The sequence below is a fragment of the Astatotilapia calliptera genome, chromosome 11 (genome assembly GCF_964374335.1).
Source record: "Astatotilapia calliptera chromosome 11, fAstCal68.1, whole genome shotgun sequence".
Taxonomy (NCBI): Eukaryota; Metazoa; Chordata; class Actinopteri; order Cichliformes; family Cichlidae; genus Astatotilapia; species Astatotilapia calliptera.
Window position 1 is genome coordinate 35,089,491 of NC_137432.1, and position 16,101 is coordinate 35,105,591.

The window sequence follows — 16,101 nt, forward strand, 5'->3', positions numbered from 1 at the left end:
ACTCACGATCATCAAGCATTAATGATAAAACCAAAGTCTTTGTAGAAGCAAGTCCTGCAACTGTGCAGCAGCACTCAAACAACTCTTGGTACTTACCCGGGGACTTAAAAACTGAAATCAAAAATAACTTTAATTAAATGAAACTGCGTGCATAGAGTGAACAATAAAAAAATAGATTAAAACTGCTTAAAATGTTTGCTTCAATCGTCCCACCCCCCACCGGCTCCCAGAATCACTATAATTGTAAAATACCATAAAAACTGAATCGCCTTTGATGACGTTTTTAATAACAGTCAGATTCTGCTTTTGGGACTGCAGAAATGAGTTATAGAATAGAATAGAATAGAATAGAATTCAACTTTATTGTCATTGCACATGCACAGGTACAGGGCAACGAAATGCAGTTTGCATCCATCCAGAAGTGCTTTAGTGATATAGATATATTACAATATATATTAGCAATAATATAGATATGTGAGTATATTACAGAAATGGGTCTATTATGGTATGTTATAATGTACACGGTATGAAGTATGTTGTGAATATTCTATAACTATAAGTATGTACAGGCTGTAGTGAGTACAAGCTATGTACAGGATATGAACAGGATATAAATATGAAAAACTATACAGAATATGAAATAAATAACTTTACAGAATCTGAGATATACAGCTATACAGAAATGGGAACTATGCAAGTTGTAAACAGTTGTAGGATTAAAGATTATCGAATGTACAGAATGATTATTTACACAGAGCTATACAGTAGTGCAGTTAAGATAAGTGAGGGTGTAGATAGTTTCTACAGAGGCTATATAAAGTGCTAGTGGTTGTGAGTGGTGGTTCAGTCCATGTGATGAGATGTGCGAGGTTTTCACTTTTGCACAGGCAGTGATGCGTAAAACACTGGCCTCTTTCTGGTGACGTCCAAGGCCAGAAGCTACTGCTCCGAGGAAACGTCCTGCAGATATTCTGGTCTCATTATTTTTAAGTTAAATAATTATCAGATGAATGGTTCTCAGCACAGATTTCATTTATTTATTAATTATTGTTGTTATACTCGAAATTCTGGCTACAATTGGAACTGTTTTGATTTCTACTGACAAAAAGACAAAAATCGTCATTTTCATTCTTGACTTTTTTCTACTAATTGAATTAAATCAGAACAAAAAATATTTTTCTCTCCGTTTGTTTTCCTCTTCTTCTTTTTTTTTTTTATTTTTTTTTATAAATGTCTTTCTTCAGATGAAGGAGCGTATTTGTGGGAAGACTGAATTAGAGTTGCGCTGACAGCTAAGTGTTAAAATTGATACATCCCGAAAACTAGCACAAGGTGTGAACGTCATTTACACGTCTGCATTTGGGTTCCCAGGCGCATTTGTCAGCTGCAGAGGTGTAAATGACTTGCATGATAAGAGAATCGTGGCGAAGGCAGGTCTGTAAACAGGTGGAATTAAATGTAATCAGTGAGCGTTAAAGCACTTTTACGCACACCACAAAATGTGGTATTATTTCTGCACTAAGTTACATGACAGTCACAACATAAATTTGTATATTTAGTTACATTTATTTACGTTTATTGTTTTATTGCTGTGAAAGAAAATTATTGGATTTATTTAAATTTCTTTGTGTATTTCTTTGTATCAGAGCTCAGATATATCTGGTCATCCCGAAAAGCTCTCTACCGGAATCAGGTAGCCCATCTACTACTAACAAATATACTCATACACCCTATTACTAATGCCAGTGTATATAAAAAAATATTTTTTACTTTGGATGTATTTAGTACTAATGTGTTTTATTTGCAACTGATTATATATTAATGGTGAGACTTAGAGGTGCGTAAAGCAAGTGTTCCGGTGTTTTCCAAACCATGTGACAAAAAATGCTTTTAATTTGGTGGATGCACATTTGTCGTGGCACACAGCACTAAGTAGACAAATGTTGGAAAAGTGTGACAGTGGGAAACTGCTTCTTGCAGCTCTTTCTGGCCGTGGGAATGTGGAGCAGCAGGCTCAATCTTCACTTTATTACCTGTTAAAACTGATACTTCATTTGCAAAGTGTTCTTGGAGGAAAGGTGACTCTTGGATTCCCACGCACAGCACACGTTAGACCTTGTCACAAGATCCCCAAATAGGTTCTCATTTTTGTGACCATTTAACCAAACTTAACCATTTAAAGAGTCCCGCATAAAAATATGGAATTTAGCGTCACGGTTTCTTTTGAAGATCCCTTTGCAGACCTCTCATAACAATTCAGAAATCCAGACTGAAAAGTTGTATTAACATTAAATCCCTTTTAGATTATCTAACAACAGATAAAAGCTGATGTTGATTGAGTTTGGCTGAATATTTAATGGATATTCACACTTTTATCGCCATCGTTTACCGTGGGATACCTCACCAAACTCTCTCTCATGGGAATCGAACTGTAGAATAGTTTCTCACTTTATTACGTGTTAGAAGTGATACATCCTAAAGAAGAGTCTTTGGGAGAGGAGGCGGAAAACAAGAAAATTACATATTTACATTAAACACACAAACAGGCTACTGTTACCTTTTGATATCAGTCCCCTTTTTCACACGTTTTCAAGGATGCGCCTAAAAAAATTACGCACTCCCTCAAATTCAGAATACACTTTCCTGACTCTTAGTCGGCGAAACATGTGTGCACAAAGTTGTTGTTATACAGTCATGATTAAAAGACAAATATCTACAGACATGAATATAGAAATGTTAATGAAAAAAATATAGGAACAACATGAGACTTTTCCTTGCTGCAGATTTTTGCTCACTGCTAAAAACTTCGACACTTGAAAGATGCCTCGGCTTTGTCTTCATAACCATTTTACCCCAGAGCCTGTTTTATAAGGACACATCTCATTTCTCTGTACAGGATAATGGCCTAAAAGGTCGGAGTGATTTACCTGAGCTTCACGCTGTGTGGGCGGCTCTTTTGTCACATATGCAAGTAAAGTCTCAGAGGGGCTGATTACACATTTCAAAGGCTCGTGCCTCTCCCACTTGTATGGGCAGCTGCACGCGCCAGAGGATTAGGGAAAACTCCAAGCGACGCGCCATTCAGTCTGCATGTATCTCCAAAATTACTACAAATGTATTTAAAGTAAAACGTTTAAAGGAAATTAGATGCCTTAATCAGTAATTAAATATATGCATACATGTTTATATTTGTTACATCTTCAGCGACCAGTTGTGGAGGGATGAACTTAAAAGTCACATTTATTGATGTATTCCTACCTGTAGTAGGTTTTAGTGAGCTTCTGAAAAACTTTATCAATTAATTCTAATCACGGCGTATTTGTCATTACTAATAATCTATCTCACTTCCGTGAATAATAATAAAGATCTACTGAATAGTCATTGTATTTTGGCACGTGTCTGTTGCCTCGTGTTGCCACACTCTGAATATCAAAGTCACCCTGAGGTGATTCACAAACCTCACACTACCTTTATCGGCGTTCATGAATAATTATTTGCATGATACTGTGCGACAAAAGGTCTATTTTCAAAGTGACAGTGAGTCGGTGATAAACGGGCTGGCATTTATGTGTTGCTGTTTTAGTGTCTAAATGTTTGTATCTGTAGATTTAAGGGAACAGGAATTAAAACTGACGAATCAACTTTGACTACATGAAGACCGTGATGTTTTTTTTTAGTTGTTCCCTGGCATTTAACTGCATTAATTTAAAGATCTGTTCATATCTTGGAAGAATTTTTTCTGTCTGCATCTTATTTGCATGAATGTCGGTGGGAATTCTAAGGAGCTTGGAAAGAAAAGCGTCTGGATTGTAAAAAGTGGAAAATACGCGTGCGAACGTGGGAAGTGTCGCCTCTCACTTTCAGAGTTGTGTCAATTTTAACAGGTAGCTGTAAATGCAGCGCTAATTCCTCCTTTCCCACGAGAAATATCTCGATCATTTCGATGCTGCTTTCTCTGTACAAATTAAAGAATTTTCTGAATTAAGTATATTGGCTCGGCGAAAAATCTGAAAATCTTTCTCCTCCTGTAAGTGATTGTTTTTTATTCAACTTAAAATAGTTCTGAAATGAAAACTGGTCATAGGATCACACCGTCGCTCCTAAAAAGCAAGCTTTCCTTGATTAAGGCACGTGTCAGCTTTGCATGCGCAAATAGCCCCCCTCTCCCAAAGCAAAATGAGCTACCAGCTTTTTCAAATGAAGCACAAGAGCAGGAAAAAACAGAACAGCATCTGGAGTAAAATTATGTTTATTTTAAGTTAAATTTTCAAACGTTTTGACGCAAGACTTTTTTTTAACTTTACGCACGCGACTGCGCATAAGATTCATTTTCTTGTTTTATACTCTTGACATCAGATCGAGATTAGACAAGTTCAAAAATAAAAATAAATCTAGGATTTTTTTTCATTTGCAGTGTTACCAAACGGTGAGACCAAGGGACCTGGAGGAGGGGTAGGGAAGTAGGAGGAGTCTGAGAGGCTGTCAGGACCACAGTAAAAAATAAGTGGCAGGAAACTAGAGCCTCATTTCCAGATCAGTAACAGACTGCGAAGGAAGCTGTTACCAGTAGACCAGAGCAGAATATGGGACCATCGGTTGGTAGGAAGCTGTTACATGAGGCGGAGGAAGCAACAAATAATAGAAAGGTAAAGGAATTCCAGATACCTGTCAAGTGACGTGATTTCATTTCATATAGTGATTCTCTGTTATTACCACAATAACAATCAGATTCATTGAAGATTAAAGCATCAGCTTTGTCAAAATTTCAGTAATTTGGAGATATGAAATAGTTTGTATAATTTAGTGCGCTGAATTCCCTCTAATCATTTAGTCATTTCCATTTGCTCCTTTTTTTTGCTTTTCTTTGGTAGTTTTTCTTTTTACGCGGTATATAATTAAACAAAATCAGGAAACCACGTTTAGACTTTGGTTTTCTTTTCTTTTTTTTCTTTTTTTTTTTGCGATAGTTAATAAAATCTCAGGTGGAGAAACGTCGGAGGGACAGAATGAACCGCAGTTTGGAGTGTCTGAGGACCATGTTTCTGCAGGAGCCACAAGAAGTAAGAGAAGTTTTTAGTTCTCTATGAATTTTATAGAAATAAATCGATGTGGTTCATACTTGTGGTTTTTATTAATTTATTATTATGAAACATGAAGGTTAACTTGCTGCTCTCATGCAGGGGTCCACTCAGCACCGAGTGGAGAAAGCTGAGATACTGGAGCACACAGTCCTCTTCCTCCAGAACACTGCCAAAGGAGACAAGACTACAGGTGGACGTGGGGACCAGAAACGCTCCTTCCAGGACGGTTTCTCCACTTGCCTGCAGACAGCTGCGGGGTTTCTGGGCCCCGAGGGGAAAGGGTCGGAGCTCGGATCGGCGCTGGATGCAGCTTTTGCCGCTCGTTTGGCCCGTTCACACTCACAGCCCGAAGGTCTCCAAAGCAGAAACTTTTTGCCGCACGCAAAGTTTATTCTGCGGGTGCTGAGGCAGAAGTCCAAGCTCAGACTCCCGGCACGTGCCTCAGGGGAGAAACGTTTGATCCGACCTTACCCACTCCCACTCCAACAAAGGTTTCCCAGAGTCCCCAAACAGCCTCAGAAACAAAGAGAGTCCGAGATCAGAGCGGAGAGAGGAGCGACCAAACAGAGCTCAGCCCAGAGCTCCCCCTCCAGCCACACTTTGTGGAGACCTTGGCCCTGATCACCAGGCAGGGACTTCAGAGCTATCAATGACTATAAACTATTTGGCAAAAACACACAACTTCTTTTTAAAAACTGTAGTCTTATGAAGACGCATAACTTCAGGTCCTGTAAATATTGTAAATACCCGAGTATGACTTGATCTGTATGTGTAATAGGGTTGATTCACTGTTTTAAATACTTTTCAATGAGCTCAGTCAGCCACGTAAGTGGCTCAGGGGAACGGGGACTCTCTCAGGCTGCGACACAGGTGAGCTGGATCAGCCGAGCGGTCCAGCTGGGATTGCTGCGCTGAAGTACGAGTGAAGAGGTGAGTTTCACGAAGCCGAGGAGATTTTGTCCTCTTTGATGCGCTACTAAAAGCTGCTACTATGTGCCGTCATGATTAAAGAGCATGCTGCGGTAGTGGATAATGACTGAGTGTCCATCCATCACATTTCCAGGTGTGGAAGCTCAGGGTTTGAGGCTGGGAGACCCACGCAGACCTTCATATTCACCTCTCTGGTGGAACGAGCGACACCTGTGTCTCTGTGTACAACATCACTTCTATTCAATCTGAAGATATTTCTGGTCGGTTTTTGCACAATAATTTATTCTGGATTTCTCCCTATGGCGAGCTGTACTCTTCAAAGTTAAAACAACCAAATAAATCTTTAAAAACATGTCAGATGATTGTTTCAAGATTAAAGGAAACCCGGAGGCCTTTTACTCTTTCAGCTCTTTTTAGTCCGAGGCAGAGGTGTGAAGCTCGGCCTCCTGCAGAGTTACATCCTCCAGGTGTGACGACTGGTCATGAAATGAAAGAGCTCAGCAGCTCTCACTTCAAAGACATCATAGCCATTGTCGCACTTTATTTACTGGCACTGAAAGACTTTGGGATTAAGATTAGTTAATATAGTTCAGATAATTTAAGACAACTCAATAATAATAATAATAATAATAATAATATGAATAATAATATTAATAACTACATCCACTTTTTTCTGCATCATCCAGTTTCATTTCTCACAGTTGCCTTTAAACATATTTAGAATAGCAGGATCCATTAAAGTCAAGATCATTTCACATAATTAAGACACAGCTCACGTCTGCGTTTGTTTCCTTTGTATTCAGCGTCTATCCTGTCACCAGCATCGCCCCGAGCTGCTCAGAGGTCATTTGTTTTCCACGCGTGTGTGGTGTCAGGTCCCAGGGAGCAAAACGTGTCTTAACCCCGTAAGAATCAGTGGCATTTTTTCCCCTATCGTCACCGTTAGTTTCAAACTATATTGCAGGCTTTATGTGCCACCAGCAGTGATAAAGTGACACCGTCTCAATGCTGGTCATCATGCCCTTTTGCTGCTAAAGTATTTATACCTACATTCTATATTCATACTTGTACTCAGGTTGGTACTCTATTGTATTATTTTATTACTTGTTTTTCTGTTTTGAAAAAAAAAAACCAAAAACTTTAATACTTTTTAAATTCTGTTTTTTTAAATTCTGTTTCTTCGTTCCACCTCATGTAAACATGTGATGCGAATGACAAATAAAGCTCCTTGAATCCTTATAGTTCTCATACACATTTTATATGAAGTGCAATTTATGGACCGTGAATGCCTCATCACTTCCGGCCCTGCAGCTCGTTATAGGCAACTTCCCCCGACAAAACCTTTTCTCCATTAATTTCAATCTTCTGAAGAAAATAACTGTAGTAACGTCTTGACAGAGTTTTACTGCTTTATGGCTCAGTCAGCACCATTATACTTGTATATTATATATAATGTACATGTATATATAACACCAACCCCTGTTATACTGTGGTTCTGTTATTTGACTCATGTGCATCTGATAAGGATTCTTCCTGAATGTCTGTGAAGACATTCCCCCACTACCTGCATCCAAACAAGTGACAATAAATAAAGAATGGATGGATGGACCACATTCTGTGCAATCAAAAGGCAAAACATTTTATTAGATAAACAGTGAGTTTTTAAAAGAAACTTTGGATCATGATGTCTGATGGCATATATACCAGGTCTTGGTTTTTACATTTCTTGAAAAAATCTTTGGTCACTTCCACAGACTGCTAAGTGTAAGTCTACGCAAGAGATCGAACAGGCCTGACTGGTCTGTGTTCTCCAGTTTGTCATCTGGGATGCGAGAAAGTTCAGTAACGATGTTTCCTTGCCTCAGAAACAACTTAAATTCATTGAGCTTCTCCCTCCTAAAGCCTCTCTCCATCTGATGCTGTCGTTGGTCCCTGATGAAGTCAAGTCAAACAAACAAAGGGGTATGACTTGACCATAACTTACCTGGCGGATAACTGATGACAAGCTACACATCCAGTTCAATCACAAGCTTATTAACACAATTTTAAAACTATAAATCATCCACTTGCATCCTATCACATTAAGATTTGCAGCATGAAGTCAGAGTAAACTGATGTTACTTACTTTCTGCATCACTGCAGGCAGCTTATTCACAGTGTTTGTCTAGGAGGAAGAAAATGATAAATTACAGGATGCTTTTATAAGTATTTTATAAATATTTAGAATACAAAAGGATCACATCCGACGTTTCTTTTTTAGATTTGGGAAGTATTTTCCTAATTCATCTCTATGGGTTTGAAGTTGAGATTTGCCAGGCTGAAACATTTTAAAGGACTGGATTAGAGCAGAACAGTTTCAGATCATTTGACTGCACAGGGCCTGCAACACTGTGTTTGAATGCAAACAAATGTTTGAGCAGGCTGCTGGGAAGATTCATACTAGTCCAATACTACAATCACTTTCAAAGTGCCAAGCATGAAAGCTGCTTTTCAAATTAATAATTAAAATAGTAAAAATCCCTGCTGCAGGTTGTAAGAATTAAACTTGCAGGTTTTCTGTTATCTTTACAGTCTGTGTTAAATCATTTATGCATCATAAATTAAGAATAAAACCTAATGAAAAACTATTTTGATGTGGTTCTGTTGGCTTCATCAGGTGATGGCCTCCAGCTCACACTGGAACGGTTCGCAGCCGAGTGTGAAGCAGCGGGAATGAGGATCAGCACCTCCAAATCTGAGGCCATGGTTCTCAGCCGGAAAAGGGTGGAGTGCCCACTCCGGGTCGGGGATGAGTTCCTGCCCCAAGTGGAGGAGTTCAAGTATCTCGGGGTCTTGTTCACGAGTGATGGGAGCCGGAGATCGACAGACGGATTGGTGCTGCGGCGGCTGCACCGGTCCGTCGTGGTGAAGAGGGAGCTGAGCGTAAAAGCAAAGCTCTCAATTTACTGGTCGATCTATGTCCCTACCCTCACCTATGGCCACGAGCTGTGGGTAGTGACTGAAAGAACAAGATCGCGGATACGAGCGGCGGAAATGAGCTTCGCCCAAAGGGTGGCTGGCCTCTCCCTTAGCGATAGGGTGAGAAATTCAGTCATCCGGGAGGGGTTCAAAGAAGAGCCGCTGCTCCTCCACATCGAAATCAGCCAGCTGAGGTGGTTCGGGCATCTGACAAGGATGCCTCCTGGGTGAGGTGTTCTGGGCGTGTCCCACCGGGAGGAGGCCCCGGGGCAGACCCAGGACACGCTGGAGAGATTATATCTCTCAGGTGGCCTGGGAACGTCTTGGTGTTCCCCCAGATAAGCTGGAGGAGGTGGCTGGGGAGAGGGAGGTCTGGAGCTCTCTGCTTAGGCTGCTGCACCTGCGACCCGGCCCCGGATAAAGGGAGGGAGGGAGGGATGGAAATATTTGTCTCAAGGTTGTCTGCACAAATATTTTTTACAACAAATATTCACATTGCATGCTGATACTGCATGTCAATATATGAATCAGACTCTGTATCAACAGATATTCACTATCAAAGGACTCGAATCCAGATTAGAGCCACAAAAACTTTATCCGAATATTTCCTGGCTTTAAGTGTTGTGACGGTTAACAATTATTGTTTCACCGAGTACACAGTAAGTGTGGATGAAGCAGAACGAGTATTACTGGGTATAAAGAGTGGAAAGTTTTGTTTAATTATTACCCTCTGTAGCCTTTGATGCCCCAAACCAGTGTTTTTTTGGCTCAACTGAGTTCACCTGCCCCCCGTCATGGTTCTTGAATCTGTTCTTCCTCAGTCTCTGTTAAGTCATCATCTCATCTCATTCAAAGTCCTTCACCCTCCCACTGTTTGTTTTTTTCTTCTAGGATATTGGTATTCGTTTATTTTCCCCAGTTTCCATTCTTGATTAAAAGTTCAGTTCAGTTTTAAACTTGTCTTACAGTCTTAGTTGTGTTTGCAGTGAGGTCCTGAGTAATTTTAGCGCAGAAATGTGAAAATCATTTACTGAGAAGAGAGCAGAGTTAATATTTGTGAACTTACCAACAGTAGTGACACCGGTTACTCCCCTCGAGGATCTTGGACCTGTACAGAAAATATTAAAATGACTTCACACTTATTATAAATCACTGGCACTAAATAATCTAACCGTTTTGTTCTCAAAATGTCTGAAATGTAATCTTTTTTCAAATTTGTCCTGAACTTTCTCTCCCTTATGCACTCACAACATTTCTACCTTTGAATCACTTATTGCCTGAAAGTCTACATTTATCACTTCAGATGGGTCTCTAACATGAACCGTTTATAAGTGGAACTGCACAACATGCATTCTTCTAGATGCAAAAGATTAATAACAAGAACACAACACTGAATACTTTTCTACTTGATAGATTAGCGAAAGCTGTTTGGATCTCACCTTCCCCATAACCAGACTTTGGATGATCGTCTGAAATAAAATACAAAGCAAATAACAATCTAAACAGTAAATGTTATTTTACAGTCACCATAAAGATTTTATACAAAAAGCTACGTGCTATCTGAAGTATTCTATTTAATAGTTAAATGTGACATATTCCAATCTCTTTGAAATAATAATTGACAAGTGAGCAAAATTTAAATGGCTCCAGCCAAATAAAAAGGACCCTGAAAGCTTTGGTGAGTGGGTTGGGATGAATTTAAAAAAAAAAAAACTTATCAAAGCTATGATCTCCATCTTTAAGTAAAAATATATTAAAAACATATTCTTTGAGAATATCATGTTTTCTGACAATAGTATATTAAAAATAACAGTATCTAACCCTTTGAGTGTGCATTAGGATATACAAATTTGATTTGTTTCATTTCAATTACTGACCTTTTTGGAGTTTACAGGTCCAGACAGGTTCATACACCGGTTCATATTTTTTGGACAAAGCATACTGAAGTTTTAGATTGAAGCATCCTTTGGGATTTTCAATGTACACTTCATAGAAGTTGGAGTCCTGGCCATTATATCTGAGGGTTATTTTCTAGTTAAAAATATAACAGAGAAGGGAGAGGAGTTAGTCCAGTTCCATCAGAAGCAAAATAATAAAAATAAAAGACTGCAAAGAGTCAACTGAATATGCAGCTGCTCTGTGACTTAACCTGGAAATCTATCAGCAAGTCTGATGACAAAGCTTCTGGTGAAAGTCACCAATTTTTCAGTGCTTCTGGTCCACACAGTGGATTCTCAGGCCAGTATTTCAATTATGTCCACACGTTCTTTATTGAGGAACAGAGACGTTTAACAAGGTAAATAAAAAGCTAAACCATCTTTGGGTGACAGCCGATGGTTTCCAGATTGCATTCCAGCAAATGCAAAACCTGCTCTAAGTAACCGATTGAAAGAACTATTAGTGGACTACAAATGGAAACCAGAAATCTTCCTGACTCTTGCTCACAGGACAGTGTATTCAAATGCATTTATCTATTCATAGAGTAGTGAAGAAATGTGACAATATCTTACTGCAGATTCCTCTGTGATTCCCACCCATACTGGTCACACTATTTACAACCCGTCGTAAAAATGCTCTGATCCTAAAGCACCACAGTTGCTGACAGAGTGTAAAAAGCGTACCTTTGGTTGAATTTCTGCCGAGTCGGTGTCGGCTGTGAGGGAGAAACCATGATGCATTTTGAGGTACTCATCTGGGCGTGGCTTGGTAATTTTTTCATATCCATAACACAATTCTTGCTTGTCCACTTTCTGTGAGGAAAAAAAAAAAAATTCAACTCAGTATTATCCAATCACAACACCAGGTGCCTCAAGGTGCTTTCTGTTGTGAGGTAAAGACCCTACAAATATACGTCAAGTCCAAAAGTCCTTCAGGATTGCCTCAGCATTTCCATCTGTTGTCTTTAAATACAGTTTAAAAACAATGTATGGAGTTTACTCTAAATTAGTGTAAATACATTTGAAGAAAAAGTGCTGTTGCCGAGAATAAAGATATTATTCAAAGCAGACTTAAAATAATATTTATAACACTCTACTTTTGTATCCTGTTTGTTTCCAGAACTCTAGGATTATATTTCATATATAATTTATATTCAGCTTTTCATTAACAATTTTATAATGTTATTATCTGCTGTGGCTATAAATCAGTGAGATTATATTTTACTTAAGTCGGTAAAATGTAACATTATCTGACAGACAGATCTCATGACTCGTACATGAAGATTAACCGTTTTCTGTTGTCACTGCAACTGCATTCACATACATCATTAATCCATGGGTTACCAAAACAAGTGTTTACAGCCAGCTTATAAAAAGAAAACTGAAATATTTTCCACAAATGTATACATTCTATCTTAAAGTAAAATGACTTCCTTCTCTTAATATTCACTTTTATCCCTTAATTCTTTTTTTAATTATCTTAAAATAACTTTTCTTATGAAATACTACTCTCCAAATTTGAACATCTATCTTCTAATGAAACAGACCATATAAGTAAGATTGCCACCTTTCAAAGTTTGTGAAGTCCCTGAAACACAATCGCAATTTCCCTAGAGTAGACCAGAGGAGTCTTCCCTTTCTAGTAATTAGAAAGAATGCATATTCCGCATTGGCTCCACTTTTCAGCCCTGCAAGTTAAAGCCATCATTCAACTACAGCATATGTCTAATACTCTATTGGGGTCAGTCTGAGTCTGTGTTATTTTTCCTGTGACAAATACAGATTCAGTTACCCGTTGTAGAGCAGGATCATTTGGAATCACAAAGACGTGGAGTTTGAGGAATGGGGTGTTGGGTTTGTAGTATAGCAACACGTTACAGCTGATTTTAACAGGGGGGCCCATCTTCATCACGACTGCTTTCGGAAAGTAAGTTAACTCGTTTAACTTGACGTGTGATGCTGTGACCTCACGCACTTCTTCTACAAAATCTCCGCAGTCATCTAGATGCAGGACTGCAAACTTGTCGGGGATGTCATCTGCACAAAAATACACAGAAAACACAAAGAGAAAGAAGAAAGTTTGGATCAGAAATGCAAAAGTTTTTTAATATATTAGTAACTTCTTCATGTCCTCTTACCTATACAAACCCAGTGTGGCAGGTGCATTTCACTTAACTGCCCAGCAGTGACTGCAACATCAATTACAGGACCTGCAGGCATGTACTGTCTGCTTTCCACTCTCTCCATGTGTCCTCCCCAAGAGCAGAAGTGGTACTGAAAGCTGATCTTTTCCTTACAAACCCAGCGCAAGCCAGAGACACTGCATTCAAAGTCTCCCGCTTCAGACTGAAGGCTAAAGTGAAAAAATAAAAAGGAACACAGCGTCATTTTTAACACTTCATTTTATGTCAAATGCAGAATTAAGATTTTGCAAAACTGGGTCTTCTTCTGGCAAAGAAATCTGAATCACTGTTGATTTCCCGTAATTCACCTGTAAGTTGGAGCCTTGTCTGCATCTGTAGTGTTCACCCCAGGCTCAAGTTTAGTCCAGTTGCTGGAATGCTGCTGCAGAAGACAATCAATTAAATAAGTGCAGATTTTACATTGTGTAACACCACATATATGAACAAATACATATTTAAAAAATTAATGAAAGAAACGTGAGTGAATGTATGAAAGTACCATCATAGTTGCACAACCCTCGATCTCAGAGCTTCTGGAAGCTTCTTGTCTTGAAACACAGAGAATTTAAGTGGACAAACTACAAAGTACAGTGCAAATGAAGCAATTTAGGTCAGGATGCTTCAGGAGAGTTAATAAAACACACTCAAACATCAGTCTCTATTTTATTCCTTAGCTGTCCTCTCCTATCAAGTAAGCCAAGTGATAAAACTTAAATCTGGGTCTCCTGAAGTGTCATTTCCACACAGAGGAAACCTGTTTGCATCAAGAAATTCCATGATTTTTGAACACTGACTAATCAGCCTCTCATTTCTCTAATTTGCACCTCATCTTTTGTTATACTGAACAATGTCTCAATTGCTGAAATAGATCTGGAAAAGAGAGGAGCCTTTGACAGAGCACCATAATCACGAACGCAGAGGTCTAGCCTGAGTATTTAAAAGAAAGGTATAAAAGTAGAATAGGTGGAATATACAAACCACTGCAGGAGGAAGAATCTACAGACAAAATGTTTGGATTCATACTTTGCTTCAGTTATTTAAGCTGTTTAACTTCATGATCAAACTGTCTTACGTCCACTGTGTGAGATTAAAGGAGGGGGGGGGGGGGGTAGAGTTTTTCACATGTTGTGAATTTAATTAAAGGTTATTCAAACTATTAAAAAGGCTATGGACAGAGTTACAGTGTAATGAAATCACGATAAGCAATCATGAGGCGACAGCAGACACCCTGCATCCCCTACCGAACGATTTTTAAATTGTTTAGATTAATTTCAAACCACCTCATATTTCAGCAGCCTGCTACTAAATAACTTTTAAGAATATTAAAATGTTAAAACGCCTTTAAATGTCATTTTTAGAACAAAAACCTGCTGCAGAAAGACTGAATGATAGCTCGTATACAGACAAACTATGGCGTTACATTCAGTTGACGCTAAACGCGGAAATAAAGCTCACTCGCTTTCTCTCCCGTTGTTTTACGACTTGCTTATTTAAATTAGAAGCTCTGAAACGGGGAAAAGGTTAGGAAACAGCACTGGCTCTTTCAATAACACGCTCAAACCAGTGAAGTCTAAAAGTTAGTTATAGCCTAGGCTTTAAAATAGCGTCCCCACACGAACCGTTTCTCCAGCCTCTTCACTCCTAACATGAACGCTCACTTCCCTGCGCACAGTCGCAATGCAGTTTGTGTAACAACGGTGCATTTGTCTTATAGGCTAATACTTCAACTTACATGGAAAAAAGTTTATGTGTTTTTAACATTCACACCAATTACAAGACAAAAAATACCTTTTCCTGTATCCTACACAAGCCCCGCCTCCCGACCGAGTTCCACCAATAGAATCTCCGGGTTCTTTTCCTGGTTTGTGACAAGTTGTAGCAACATCCGGTTGTTTAAATGCCATATATCCGTCCAATGATTATCTTCACAAGAAATTCAATATAGATACGACCGCATGCACTTTCTGCAGTACTGATGTTGAAACTACAGAGCATATTTTTTAGTTCCAGATGTTTTGGGGATGATTTTCAGTACTGGTTAACCTCTAAAAATTTTGACTGCCCTTCTCTAACCTTTCAAGTAATTAGATTTGGCCTACAAACAGAAAATAAAAAAATAGACTTTGGGATTAACAACTTATTTATAGTTGCAAAATTTTTCATTCACAAATGTCGCTTCTTGAAAACGTGTTTTGCTGGCTTTAAAAATGAAGTCCTGCTGTGGAAGGCTTCATTGGATAAGTGTAACTTAGCTCACACCTTACTTGAATTTTTGATGCAGCTTTTCAATTGATGTAGCTAGATTGTATGTGCGTACTTTTGTTTTTACTTTTATATGATAGGTCACCTTACTGTACTTGTATGCTGTTTTATGGTATCTCTCACCTATACTGTTCTTTAAATGTTCTTTGTTCGACGACTGCTTTGTTCTTAACTACTTATACCTGTATATAACTTTTTGTTGATATGTAAAATAAGTGCTGTAATTGTTATTTTGTTTGACCAAAAAAAGTATATAATGGAGGAGACAGCGATTTTGATCAATCCTGCACCACACAAAAAATAATTTAACCCCACAGAAATTAAAGAGTACCTGCAGAATCACAAAGTAGAAAAAAATGTGTGCTTTCAGGCTTTTATTCTTAATAGAATCGGAGTTTTGTGTTCCTCACAGAAATAGTTCACTATTTCTCATTCAAAATATATGTTTTCATCAAATTTGGATCATTTGTATTCATTTATTTAGACTGTATTTATTTATTTGCGACGAATTCTGTGTGAAGAAGCAATCTTTCACGGCGTATTAAATGTAATTTTAGTCAAATCTGTGTGCTTTTCTCACGGTTGCGGAAGGATCTGCTTATAAATCAAAGTTGAGCTTAAAGTCTTTAAAGATTTCGTTATTTTTAAAGCAAATGTTACCGCGTTTTCCAAACACCGTCATAATAAATAAACGAAGTCTAGTAGACCTGCGTTTGTCCCTCTAAACACATGGCAGCGTGCAGACAAATG

The 16,101-nt window shown here is 38.6% G+C and overlaps 2 protein-coding genes across 13 annotated transcripts; one reads left to right on the forward strand and one right to left on the reverse strand.

The window, feature by feature from the left end:
- Window positions 1–4,450: 4,450 nt before the first annotated feature.
- LOC113032293 (transcription factor HES-4-B-like) lies at window positions 4,451–5,847 on the forward strand. Its single transcript, XM_026185119.2, has 3 exons — window positions 4,451–4,646; window positions 4,968–5,060; window positions 5,181–5,847. The coding sequence occupies exons 1-3, from the start codon at window positions 4,584–4,586 to the stop codon at window positions 5,700–5,702; spliced, it is 678 nt and encodes a 225-aa protein (XP_026040904.2). The 5' UTR covers window positions 4,451–4,583; the 3' UTR covers window positions 5,703–5,847.
- Window positions 5,848–7,629: 1,782 nt separating this feature from the next.
- On the reverse strand, window positions 7,630–14,921 carry LOC113032748 (NACHT, LRR and PYD domains-containing protein 1 homolog). 12 transcript variants are annotated; one of them, XM_080308494.1, is made up of 11 exons: window positions 14,878–14,921; window positions 13,589–13,632; window positions 13,398–13,471; window positions 13,045–13,259; window positions 12,699–12,943; window positions 11,591–11,719; window positions 10,847–11,000; window positions 10,409–10,438; window positions 10,036–10,077; window positions 8,137–8,175; window positions 7,630–7,943 (listed from the first exon to the last, which is right to left on the reverse strand). In XM_080308494.1, the coding sequence occupies exons 2-10, from the start codon at window positions 13,592–13,594 to the stop codon at window positions 8,159–8,161; spliced, it is 912 nt and encodes a 303-aa protein (XP_080164620.1). In that variant the 5' UTR covers window positions 13,595–13,632; window positions 14,878–14,921; the 3' UTR covers window positions 7,630–7,943; window positions 8,137–8,158. The 12 variants fall into 12 exon arrangements, with proteins under 12 accessions (XP_080164620.1, XP_080164617.1, XP_080164623.1 ...); XM_080308491.1 differs by having other exon boundaries at window positions 13,589–13,667; XM_080308497.1 differs by having other exon boundaries at window positions 13,398–13,468; window positions 14,878–14,909.
- Between the last annotated feature and the right edge of the window lie 1,180 nt (window positions 14,922–16,101).